Source organism: Pseudonaja textilis, chromosome 2 (assembly GCF_049901715.1).
Source record: "Pseudonaja textilis isolate UNSWEBS1 chromosome 2, rPseTex1.2, whole genome shotgun sequence".
Lineage (NCBI taxonomy): Eukaryota > Metazoa > Chordata > Lepidosauria > Squamata > Elapidae > Pseudonaja > Pseudonaja textilis.
The window spans coordinates 4,660,505-4,673,581 of record NC_141991.1 but is presented as its reverse complement, the minus strand read 5'-3'; the positions used below and the strand labels follow the sequence as shown (position 1 = coordinate 4,673,581).

At 40.4% G+C, this 13,077-nt stretch overlaps 1 protein-coding gene across 1 annotated transcript in view; it reads left to right on the top strand.

The window, feature by feature from the left end:
• LOC113450368 (uncharacterized) overlaps nucleotides 1-13,077 on the top strand; it is a 51,407-nt gene that overhangs the window by 3,111 nt on the left and 35,219 nt on the right. Inside the window, exons 3-4 of the mRNA XM_087928470.1 lie at nucleotides 604-1,656; nucleotides 6,849-7,064. Coding sequence (XP_087784596.1) covers nucleotides 604-1,656; nucleotides 6,849-7,064 — 1,269 coding nt within the window. The remainder of the gene's footprint in view (nucleotides 1-603; nucleotides 1,657-6,848; nucleotides 7,065-13,077) is intronic.

Here is a 13,077-nt window from a genome sequence, read left to right as displayed (position 1 = left end):
ACTAGTGCCTATACCAGATATGGCCATAGAGCCCTTGCAAGCTGATGAGAAATAGCCATTCTTGAATCACCCCAACCTTTCCAGTCTCAACACAAAGAGTGTTTACAAGGTAATGGGAGGCTTCAGCAAGGGATTTTGTTCCAAAGTCTCATCTCTGGGATCAAGGAACTGACTGAGCGGGGGTCCCGCCTGCCAGACAGAAACCGTTGAGCAGCTGCTCCAAGGTACACTGGGGAAGAACGAGCTTGTTTCAAAATTGTTTAATTTTGGTCTCTTCTGAAATTAAGGCCCCCCTATAAATCTTAAGTTTTCACCTAATTCCTCCTTGGATGTTTCCCTTGATTACTCCTTAACTCAAAACTGAGTGAGATATGCATATATAGAGATAATTGTAAAGAAAGCGATGTTTTTCTAGATATTTTCAAAGCTTTCGTGACTCATGAATATAGAAATCATGACATCTATATCACATCACTGTAGGCATGCAAACATACAACCTAATGGAATTTTTGGAGAAATTCAGAAAGAAATTCACTTGACTTTCTACACTTCGATCTTTTTCTCTAACCTTGTTGTCATTTTTATTGCCCTTTTGCTTTGAAGGTAATATTGGGCAGGAGAATCAAGATTTCTGTGAATTGTTCCAACTGATCAATGCTAAAGATGGAATGGAGAAGTTTGGAATTCAAATGGAATTCGAAAGCCATGAGAGAAACCAGTCAAAGAATTGGAATCAGGAAAGCTCATCTTCCTCTGATGCTCTGATGCAAGACTTTCTTGCACAACAAGAGAAAATAAGGAAAAAATACACTGAAAAAAGTGTGAAGCTAATCAAAGCTAAAGTACAAGTAAATCAACACTATTTAACTCAAAACAAAGGAGATGATGTTATAAGAAGACACAATGGACAAAATTACAATGGGATATTCATTCTTTCTCTTGGGAATAACTTTCTTATATCTCAAAAAGTAATTGACACAAAAGAGAGGCCTTATAAAAGTTTGGATTGTGGAAAATGTTTTAGAACAAGCAGGCAACTTTCTTTCCATAAAAGGATCCACTTGGGAGAGAAACCCTATAAATGCATGGAATGTGGAAAGACCTTTGCTCATAGCAATACACTTACTATCCATGAAAGAATCCACACAGGGGAGAAACCATATAAATGCATGGAATGTGGAAAGACCTTTGCTCAAACAAGTCATCTTATTTCCCATAAGATGATCCACACAGGAAAGAAAGCATATAAATGCATAGAGTGTGGAAAGACCTTTTCTCAAAGAGGTAATCTTATTTCCCATAAAATGATCCACACAGGGGAGAAACCATATAAATGCATAGACTGTGGAAAGACCTTTTCTCAAAGAGGTAATCTTATTTCCCATAAGATGATCCACACAGGGGAGAAACCATATAAATGCATAGAGTGTGGAAAGGCCTTTGGTCATAGCAGTACACTTACTTTCCATGAAAGGATACACAAAAGGGAGAAACCATATAAATGCATAGAGTGTGGAAAGGCCTTTGCTCAAAGAGGTAATCTTACTTCCCATAAGATAATCCACACAGGGGAGAAACCATATAAATGCATAGAGTGTGGAAAGACCTTTCCTCAAAGAGGAAATCTTACTTCCCATAAGATGATCCACAAAGGGGAGAAACTGTTGGGTATAACATTGATACACCAACTACGTTTGGGTGAATAAATATATAAACCAAGGTTTGGGTGTTTGTAACTTGTAGCTTTAAGCACCAAACTGCTTGTAATTAACTAATTAAGGATGCGGTTACAAACGGCAATAAAAAGCAGTAAGAGAAACGTAACTTCTCTCTGCTTGTTTTCTGCTCGTTACTGCTTGTTGGCTACTGTGCTGAATACTGTGTTGGATATTGCTACTGTTTGTTTGCTACTGTTTGCTACAACTGTTTGAATACCGTTTTTTGCTGAACGAAAATATTGCTACTGTTTGTTTGCTACTGTTTGCTACAACTGTTTGAATACCGTTTTTGCTGAACGAAAGGACTATTTCATTGATGTGCTGATATCCTGTGAATACTCAGCGTTGTCTTCAAAAGGAAAGGTATCAGAGGAGAAGATATCTTTACAAGCAGATAAGGATATAGAACTGACTAGTAAATGGACTAAGTTACTGAATGGATATATTTGTGAATGACATATGGACTGATTGACAATGCTTAAACTCTAATTGGATTAAACAACTATTTAAACTACAAACAGTGTTTGTCATCAGTGTGTGTAAACTCTAGGGCCCTTCCTCTCTCATTTGGCTGCCTGGCTTGACTGCTGCTGCACATTCTGTTTGGGGTTTGTCCCCAAACACTAACATTGGTTATGGGCCCAGTGAGCACAGTCTAACTAACCAGGATATAGCAGTGAGAGTTGGTGTGAGTTGCACATTACTGTAAAAACAAACTGTTTTTCATTAGTTTTTAAATAGTTATATATCTGAAGAGCAATGGCACAAGTAAATTTGCCAAATCTGTCCATGATATCCAGACTAGATGGAACAAACTATGTTTCATGGTCAATGAAATGTAGTTTACTTCTACGAAGAGAAGGTTTGTGGGACATAATAACAAACCCACCAGATGTGACTAACTTAGATCCTAATGATGAAGAGGATGACAAAAAGATACAAGACTATAAACGAAAGAATGAGCAGGCTTTATGCATCATAGGACTGACTCTCTCTGACCAGCAACTTATCCATATCCGTGGAGAGGAAAATGCTGCAAACTGCTGGGAGAACCTCAGGAAGATATATGTTCGGGACAGAAGAAGGTGTGAACGTGACCAGCTGAGAGAAGATAAACCTAATAAAGAAGAGAAATTATCTTCAAAGCTTGAAAGAAACCAACTTAGTAAATTAAAGCACCGGAAGAAGAGAATTTATCTTGACGGCATACACAATTAAAAAGTGTTTTAATTGTGGAGGCAGAGGACATTTGGCAAGATTCTGCAGAAAAGAAAAAAGCCAGAATGTAAAAAAGCCAAAGAAATCCTTTGAACTAGCCACGTTTAGCAACTGTGATGTGAAGAATGATTTATGGGTGGTAGACAGTGGTGCATCCCACTGCATCACGAGAGATAAGACAAAATTTATAAAAATGTTTACAAGCTCTCAACATATATCACTTGCTAATGGCTGGAACCTCAATGCCAAGGGAGAAGGTATTGCATACTGTCCATGCTTAAACCAGGATATAAAAATGTTGTATGTACCACAGTTAAAGGTGAACTTGCTTTCTGTAAGGGTATTAGACAAGCTAGGTTATGTAATTACATTTAAGGATAATAATTGCATAATTGAAAAAGATAACAAAAGGGTAACTGCAGCTTTAAATGGAACGTTGTACGTATTACATGATAGTAAGAAAGGGGAGGCACAGACTGTATTTGACAATATAAAGCCTCATAATGAATGTATCCATTTATTGCATAGGCGTTTGGGGCATGTAAATTTTAAAATGCTAAAACGTACAGTAGAGTTATCTGATGGAATAAGGTTAAAACCTTGTGATAAATATTTGCGTTGTAATGTCTGCTGTGAAGATAAGAGTAAAATATTGCCTGCAAATAGGCTAAATGGTTTCAAAACTAAAGAACCTTTAGAAGTAATATTTGCAGACATTATAGGTCCAAAGAAACCCAGTATGGGGGGGTGCTCGATATATACTGAGCATTATGGACCATTATTCTAGATATGGGTTTTCTACCTAATGAAAAGCAAAACTGAAACATATCAACATTTCTTCAACTGGTTAAAATTTGCTGAAAGAAAGACTAAACGGCAACTGATAACCCTGGTGACAGATAATGGTACGGAATTTGTTAACAGCAAATTCCAGAATAGATTAAAGGTAGCTGGAATAGAGCACAAGAAATCTGCACCATACAGACCACAACACAACGCATTTATTGAGAGAAGAGGCCAAACACTACAGGCAATGGTTAGAACAATGTTAACTGATTCTGGATTACCTGATTCTTTGTGGGGGGAGGCCACAATGTGTGCTAATAACATATTGAACAACGTTGTTAACACAACTACTGGTGAAATACCATTCACCATGTGGCATGGCAGGAAGCCTGATCTGAGTTACCTGCACACATTTGGTGCACCAGCATGGGTGCATATCCCTACACAACTCAGGCGTAAAGGGCAACACAGAGCTAAACAATTATTCTTCGTTGGTTACCAAGCAAACCATAGGGCATATAGATTTTGGGAGAAAGGCACATCTAAGGTGTTATGTAGTGCTAATGCCCAATTTCTAGAGTACGTAGGATGGGATAAGTTAGAACAGGATAACAATAAAGAAGTAATTATTGAATCCTATAGAAATCCCATTAAGTATCCCTGTAACTTTAAGAATAAAGTAAAGAGAGAAATACAGGAAGAGATAGAGCCCATAAAGGAAGAAATAGTACCAATAGCTGAGCAAGCTGAGGAACATGAACAGGTAGTAATTCAAAAAAGTCCTCATACAAGCCCTGTAATTCCCAGAAGAACTACACGAATATCTAGACCGCCTGATAGATACCAGGCTAACACAGTGTGCCAGATTAATAAAGTTCCATATACTGTAGATGAAATAAAAATGTATCCTACTAAAGATAAGGAAAGTTGGTATGCAGCAATGAATAAGGAATTGAAATCCTTAAAGGATATGAAAGTATATGAAAATGCAAGATTACCTGTTGATATAAAACCCATTGGCTGCAAATGGATTTTTAAGATAAAAACTGATAAAGATGGTAATATAATCCATAAGGCACGATTAGTAGACCAAGGTTTTAGACAAAATGCCAATGACTATGATGAGGTATTTGCACCTAGTCTTAAAGCAGCAACATTAAGGGCAGCTTTAGTGTGGGCAGCAAGCAAAAAATATATAGTTAACCATCTAGATGTAGAAACTGCTTACTTGCACGCCCCACTAAGACATACTGTATACATGAAAAAACCTATTGGATTTAAAGGTGAAAATAATAATGATTATTGGTTGTTAAAAAAGAGCCTCTATGGTCTTAAACAATCAGGCTATGAATGGAACCAGTATATTGTAAAGGAACTAAACAATATAGGGTTTAAAGCTGGTTTAGCCGATCCAAGTCTATTTAAAAGGGAGACAAATGGGAAAATATCATTATTACTATTATTCACAGATGATATTGCTTTGATTACAGAAACTAATGATGAAGCCAATAAAATAATAGCATCATTAGCTAAGAAAATAAAAATCAAGCAATTAGGGGAGATAAAGAAATATCTAGGTTTGAATATACTGAAAACACAGAAAGGTTTTAAGATATCTCAGGAGGATAAGATATCTAAATTGCTAATAGATTATAAGATGGAACTTTGTAAGACTGCGAAGACTCCAATGAGTCAGGATATTTGCAAAATGGATGCTCAAAGTCCCAAGTTTGATAAGGTAATATATCAATCTTTGATTGGTAGCTTATCATACATTAGCAATTGGTCAAGGCCAGATATAGCTTATGGTGTTAATCAAGTGGCACAACATAATAATGATCCACTTCAATGTCATTGGAAAGCATTGAAGAGAATTTTAAGATATCTTAAAGGAACATTACACCATGCACTGTATCTAGAACCAAAAGGTGATCTAATACTGAGTGCTTATGCTGATGCTAGTTTTGCATCAGAAAGAGACACAAGAAAGTCGACTTCAGGAACAGCCATAATGCTGGTTAAGACATAAATAGGTTGGAAGTCAATAAGACAACAGCATATAAGTTTGTCTACTATGGAGGCAGAATTCTCCTGTTTGTCGTTATTATGTACTGAATTAATCATGTATAAGCAGATGATGAATGACATGGGATTAACTGTAAATTATCCTATAATTGTACATGAAGATAATCAGGCAGCAATTCAAATGGCCACAAATATTGCAGTAAAAACTAGGAGCAAGCATACAGATTTAAGGTACTTAAACGTTAGACAATCTGTAAAGAGTAAAATGATACAGCTGGAATACTGCATGTCGGAGGACAATATAGCTGATAATTTTACTAAAGCCCAAGGTGCCATTAAGCACCAAGAGAGTTGTGTAAAGTATGGTTTTAGATTGTAAGGGTATTATATATTTATATCACCCAAAAGGGGAGAATGTTGGGTATAACATTGATACACCAACTACGTTTGGGTGAATAAATATATAAACCAAGGTTTGGGTGTTTGTAACTTGTAGCTTTAAGCACCAAACTGCTTGTAATTAACTAATTAAGGGTGCGGTTACAAACGGCAATAAAAAGCAGTAAGAGAAACGTAACTTCTCTCTGCTTGTTTTCTGCTCGTTACTGCTTGTTGGCTACTGTGCTGAATACTGTGTTGGATATTGCTACTGTTTGTTTGCTACTGTTTGCTACAACTGTTTGAATACCGTTTTTTGCTGAACGAAAATATTGCTACTGTTTGTTTGCTACTGTTTGCTACAACTGTTTGAATACCGTTTTTTGCTGAACGAAAGGACTATTTCATTGATGTGCTGATATCCTGTGAATACTCAGCGTTGTCTTCAAAAGGAAAGGTATCAGAGGAGAAGATATCTTTACAAGCAGATAAGGATATAGAACTGACTAGTAAATGGACTAAGTTACTGAATGGATATATTTGTGAATGACATATGGACTGATTGACAATGCTTAAACTCTAATTGGATTAAACAACTATTTAAACTACAAACAGTGTTTGTCATCAGTGTGTGTAAACTCTAGGGCCCTTCCTCTCTCATTTGGCTGCCTGGCTTGACTGCTGCTGCACATTCTGTTTGGGGGTTTGTCCCCAAACACTAACAGAAACCATATAAATGCATGGAGTGTGGAAAGACCTTTGCTCGTAGCAGTACACTTACTTCCCATGAAAGGATCCACACACGGGAGAAGCTGTATAAATGCATGGAGTGTGGAAAGACCTTTGCTCATAACCGTGAATTAAAAATACACAAAAGGATCCACACAGGGGAGAAGCTGTATAAATGCATGGAGTGTGGAAAGACCTTTACTCAGAGCAGTACACTTACTATCCATGAAAGGATCCATCCTCCACTTAGAAACAAACAACCTACTGTCTGTTTGGTTTCAGGAAAAAACTCATGTAATCTGTAACTATTACAGTGCAAAAACAGGGACTACACAACTCAATCAGGGTGAAGCAATAGACACAATCTATATAGACTTCTGTAAAGCCTTTGATTCAGTGGTACATGACAAACTTCTCCTAAAACTAAAACCGTACAGTGTCTCTGGACCCCTGCATAACTGGATAGAAGCATTCCTATCAAACAGACAACAAATGGTGGTCAAAATTAGGAGCATCCTATCAAATTCTGTATCTGTCAACAGCGGTGTCCCCCAAGGCAGTGTTCTAGGACCAACCAACTCTTTTCGTACTCTACATAAATGACCTCTGTGGTCATATCAAGAGCAACTGCATTCTCTTTACTGATGATGTAAAGCTATTCAACACCACAGACAATCCTGTTACCCTTCAAAAAGACCTTGACTATGTATCAAAATGGTCAAACAAATGGCAACTTCAAATCTCAAAAAATAAATGCTCTGTCCTACATATTGGCAAAAAAAATATCAGAAAATAAAATACAGGCTGAATAGTCCTTGCTGATGATCCAAACTCTGTCAAGGATCTTGGAGTACTCATCTCTAATGATCTAAGTCAGTGGTCCCCAACTACTGGGCCCTGACCGGTACTGGTCCATGGATCATTTTGTACTGGGCCGCCTATTTTGCTTGGGCGCCTCCATCTTGTTTCAACGGCACTTGAGAAAGTGCTTCCGGGTGAGCTTGTCGGTCGTCGGTTGGAAAGCGGCGTTTGGGTGCTGAAGGAATCCTCGTGCCTTAGTTTCGTCGAAGGGGGGGGCGGCTTCGAATGAAGAGCCATCCCGATGGTGGTGGAGTCTCGCGTTACTCAGGAGGAGATTAAGAAAGAGCCCGAAAAGCCCATCGACCGTGAGAAGGTACAAAGGAGGAGTTGAAGGTGGTGGGGAGAAGTGGGGGGCGGCTGGCTGGCCGGTCGCTCGGCTCGCCTTGCCTTGGTCGTGCGTGCTGATGCCGGTACCAGTCCGTGGATCGGTCCGTTAATTGTACCGGTCCGTGGTACAAAAAAGGTTGGGGACCACTGATCTAAGTGCTAGAGCCCACTGTAGCTACATAGCCAAAAAAGTGTTAACCTAATCTTAAGCTTTTTCTCTGGTTATATTACACTAATAACTAGAGCATACAAAATATTTGCTAGACCAATACTTGAATACAGCTCATCAGTCTGGAACCCACATTACGTATCTGATATTAACACAGTTGAGAAAGTCCAGAAATATTTCACAAGAACAGTTCTCCATTCCTCGTCGCAGAATACCTTATGCCACCAGACTCGAAATTTAGACCTAGAAAACTTAGAATTACGTTGCCTTCAGTCCAATCTAAGTATAGTATATAAAATCATACATTGCAATCACCTGTCAATGAATACTTCAGCTTCAACCATAACAACAATAGAGCAAACAATAGATATAAACTCAAGGTTAACCACACCAAACTTGATTGCAGGAAATACAACTTCAGCAACAGAGTGGTCAATGTCTGGAATACTCTACCTGACTCTGTGGTTTCTTCCCCAAACGCCAAAAACTTTAATCTTAGACTGTCTATTATTGACCTCAACCCTTTCCTAAGAGGTCTGTAGGGGGTGTGCATAAGCACACCAACGTGCCTACCATCCCTGTCCTATTGTTTCTTTTCTTTTCTTTTTTTCTTCTATGTATCCAAGTATTCATAACTATGTTTTTTATTTATACCTATTATCCTGTAAGCATTTCAGACAATCTAAGATTATCAGAACTGGAAGGGACACTGTAGGTCATCTAGTCCAACCCCACCCCCAAAAGCAGGAGACTCTGCACCATTTCTGACAGGGCAGTCCAGGTTCCTCTTGAAAGCTCCCACAACTTCTGAAGGTGACTGTTCCTTTGGTTGATGGCTCTCCTGGCCAGGAAGGGAATCTCCCCTTGGTCAGTTTCCTTGCCTTCTTTCTCCTGCCTTCTGGGGCTTTGCAGAATAGGGTGACACACTGGGAGGGAGGGGTCTTACTCCCCCCCCAATTGAGATCCACAACAGCAATCCTTGAATCTAAAACCGAGCTGCTACCGGTATTTGCGGTGGGTCAGCAAACCCCACAGCGCCGGGGTTTTGCGGTGGGTCAGCAAACCCCACAGCGCCGGGGGTGAAACCCGGCCCTTCGGTGGCCCCTTTGCCGGGAAGGGAGCCAAGGATTCCGGGAGGGAGGAGACTGATCCCACGGAGGGGGGGAGAGGCCTTTCCACCCAGGAATAGTGTGGGGCCGAGGAAAGGAAGGGGGCGGCCGGGGGAAGCCCCCCCCCCTTAGCGGGCCGGAGGGCAGAGGGGCCTGGTGCGGCTCTGGCAGCGGGACACTCTTGAGCCCCTCCAGCCACCTTGGAAACGCGCCGCCCCTTCCAGGCAGCCGGGCATCGATGGGGGCGCTATGCGGGTAGCTCCCCACCACCCTCCTCAGCAAGCCCGGCCTGGAGGCGGGCCGAGCGCCGGAGGGTCAGAAGGCGCACTCCGACGTGGCCCCAGCACGTGTTTCCCAGCGAATCCCCTCTGTCCCGAAGTGGGAATGGGGGAAGGGAGGAGGGGGGGAGTTTGGAGGGGAAGCCAGGCTGGCTTTCCTTTGGGTGGGGCGAAGACCCAATAAAAACCCCCATGATTCCCCCCAATCACTGGGAGAAAGAAAAGCCCAGCGGTCCAAAGTCCCAAAAGGGGGTCTGGGGGTGGTCTCTTGTGGTGGACTGACAATTGAAAAATGGGAGACGCAGGGAAGACGTCTGAGCAATTGCCAGCCCCGAGAGCACTCGGGTAGCAGTATTTATTAAGAAAATGCAAATACAAAATCAAAACAATGACTTCAACATTAGCTCAGCAGCATTATCTAGCTAGGCCTCGGCGAAGGTGATAAAGTTCCCGTGAGAATATCCAGGCACCAAAGGTCTCATGGGAATGGCTCGGCTAGGTACTGTGAACTCCCACGCACATTCCTGGTCTCTGAGCTTTGCAGACCATAACAGGATCAAACTCTCATCATAAAGACACTACTGCCCTCATGAGGAGCGTTTGTGATACCCCCAGATCTTACAAAGCTGTACAAGAACTTGCAGAATATGATGGATATATTACCACATTCCCTCCTTTTTTATTTATTCAAAGATAGGGGGTGTTTCAGTGGCATAATACACAGTTCCCTCGCAACTTGGTTTCGTACACTTAAGGCTGAGGCACACATTTGAAATAGATTAGGAATACATTGAATACAGCAACATAACATAATAAGTGTAATAACAATTATTACAACTAATTGAAGCAATAAACCTAACCATGAGCTGTCAGGAAGCCAATCCCATAGCAAAGCCCAAAATGACTTATTGAAGCCATCTTTTCCTGCTTCGTGTTCAGCTATGCGGTCTTCCATATCATGAACAGTTCTTGTAATGTTAGGCTCATAATTATGTATAAAAACACAACAATATGAATGAATTAAAGCACAAACTCCTCCTTTAGCAGCTAACATTATATCTAAAGCATAACGATTTTGTAAAGTAACTTGGCGAATTTCAGACACTTCTTCATTTAACATCTTAATATTCTTAACAGTATCATAAAACATAGCAACAGTAAAATTATTTAAAATATGAATATCTCTATAGTTCATAGCTATTCCAAAAGGTGGGTACATGCATACAAAGCTAACAATTAGTTACATTTAAACTCTTTGCTGCAATCCGAACGTCCTTGATGTAGGAATTTTCCTTCCATAAATTATCACCAAGGTCTCTAGTTTCTGAGATAATAGCAGCTCTCCGCCTCCGTATTAGAGTCCGTGGAGGCATAAGATGAATGGAAAAAGAAGTTGTGTAAAGTAACTTAGGCAACTCCAATTGACACCAATATTGTCCATAGTCTGAAACAGAAACATTAAACAGAATCAGAGTTGTAGCACAGGCTGAAGATATAATATCCTTATCAGGTCCCGAGGTAAAGAATGTCTTGACCCTTATGCCAGGACCAATATGCTGGAAAAATCAAAAGATGCTGCTGTTTGCAGATTAATTTAGTCCGATTCCCCAAAGGAACCTGCTGCATACAAGTTGATAATCTCAGATAAGCAGTCATCTTTTCCCAGCTTTCACAGCGCCACGCCTGGACTGCCGGCATCAAGAGAAATCAGGAACCACGGAACGCCATCCTGAGAATCAGGAACCTCCTCACTGGCACCTGGGCGCTTGTGAATGATCAGGCCGGATACATCGACCAGGAACCCAACGAATTTGACCAAGATGTTCTACTGCTGCATAACCACGTCCCCACGTAATCAGCTCAGCGGGAACCCATGCCGGATCCGGAAGGAATCGCACCAACACTTTCGAGCCTCACTGCATCTGTAGAAGGGAAGAAAAATGCCTGCTGGCAGCGCTAGCAGGGGTTACGGACAAATTTAAAAATTTAAAGTATACAAAGCAAGATTTAAATGATCTTGAATTGCGGAAGCCCCAGGAGCTTCCCTCCTTTTTATTTAATTTAGCTAACATGTTCTTGAGCGTGCCATTATAACGCTCCACAATAGCTTGTCCTGTGGAATTGTATGGAATCCCAAATTTATGTTCCACGGACCACTGTTTGCAAAACTGATCAAAGACTGTGCTCCGATAAGCCGCACCATTGTCTGTTTTTAAAGTTTGAGGCGTACCAGCGACTGAAAATGTCTTAATGCAATGATTGATGACATGTTTAACCGCTTCACCTCTTTGAGGAGTAGCCATTAGAAATCCTGAATAAGTATCCACAGTCACATGTATATACTTCCAAGGTGCAAATGATGGATACTGAGTAACATCCATTTGCCAAATCATTGAGGGTTTCAACCCCCTGGGGTTGACTCCCATAGGAATAGCTGTGCCTTGCTTTGAACAAGTTGGACATTGTTGAATTATGGCAGCAGCTTCTGCAGCAGTAAGCTTGAATTGATGTGCCAACGCTTTAGCATTTTGATGAAAATAACTATGGCTGTCCCATGGCTGGACAGTGAGAACTGAAGTTACAGCACTGTCAGCTTTGGCATTGCCTTGTGATAAAATTCCAGGTAAATTACTATGGCTACGGATATGGGCAACAAAACACACATTCACACGCTGCTCCAAACATCCTTGCAACAACAAAAGCAAACGTAGAATATTAGGTGATATTCCAGGAGACAAATAAGAACCTGCTACAAAGGGTAACAAATTATATACATACAAGGAATCCACTATTAGATTAAAATCCTGATTTTGAAAATTTTGAAAAGCCAAAACCACAGCAGCAAGTTCTGCCTGTTGGGCAGACTTCTGCTCTGATGTCACTTTTGTATGCCAAATTCCAGATTTATCTTTCCAAACACAAGCACCAAAAACTTTCCCTCCATCAGTAAAGACTGTAGGAGCATCTGATATAGGCTGATTTACAAAAAGATTTGCTAAATTAATTCTAACTGATTTATACAAAGATAACCTAGGATCAGCTGGAGGATGACAAGAAAACTTCCCTGGCCAAGAATCTACCAAAACTTGTAAAAACTCACTATTGCAAATCATTTGTTCCCAGGTGGCTAAAGCAAAGGAACATAACATGTTACTGGTTCCATACCAGCAATAGCCTTGCAGCGCTGACGAGCACGATTAAAAATATCAGCAAGCTGTTCTGTGATACAATTTATGGATTTCGATGGTGTATGAGACAAATGAATCCATTCCAGAATCCTTAAAGCTGTTTTTCTTTTACCTGAACTATCAATGCAGTAACTCTACGTTCTGAGATTAAAATCACTGATAATGGACAATCTGGCAAACATCTATCTGTCCACCTACGACTCAAAGCTTGCTCAATTAATGACAAAATTCCCTTCTGTTCTTTATTCAGGGTTATAATGTCAGATGCTTGCTTAGCACTAGCCAAAGCTT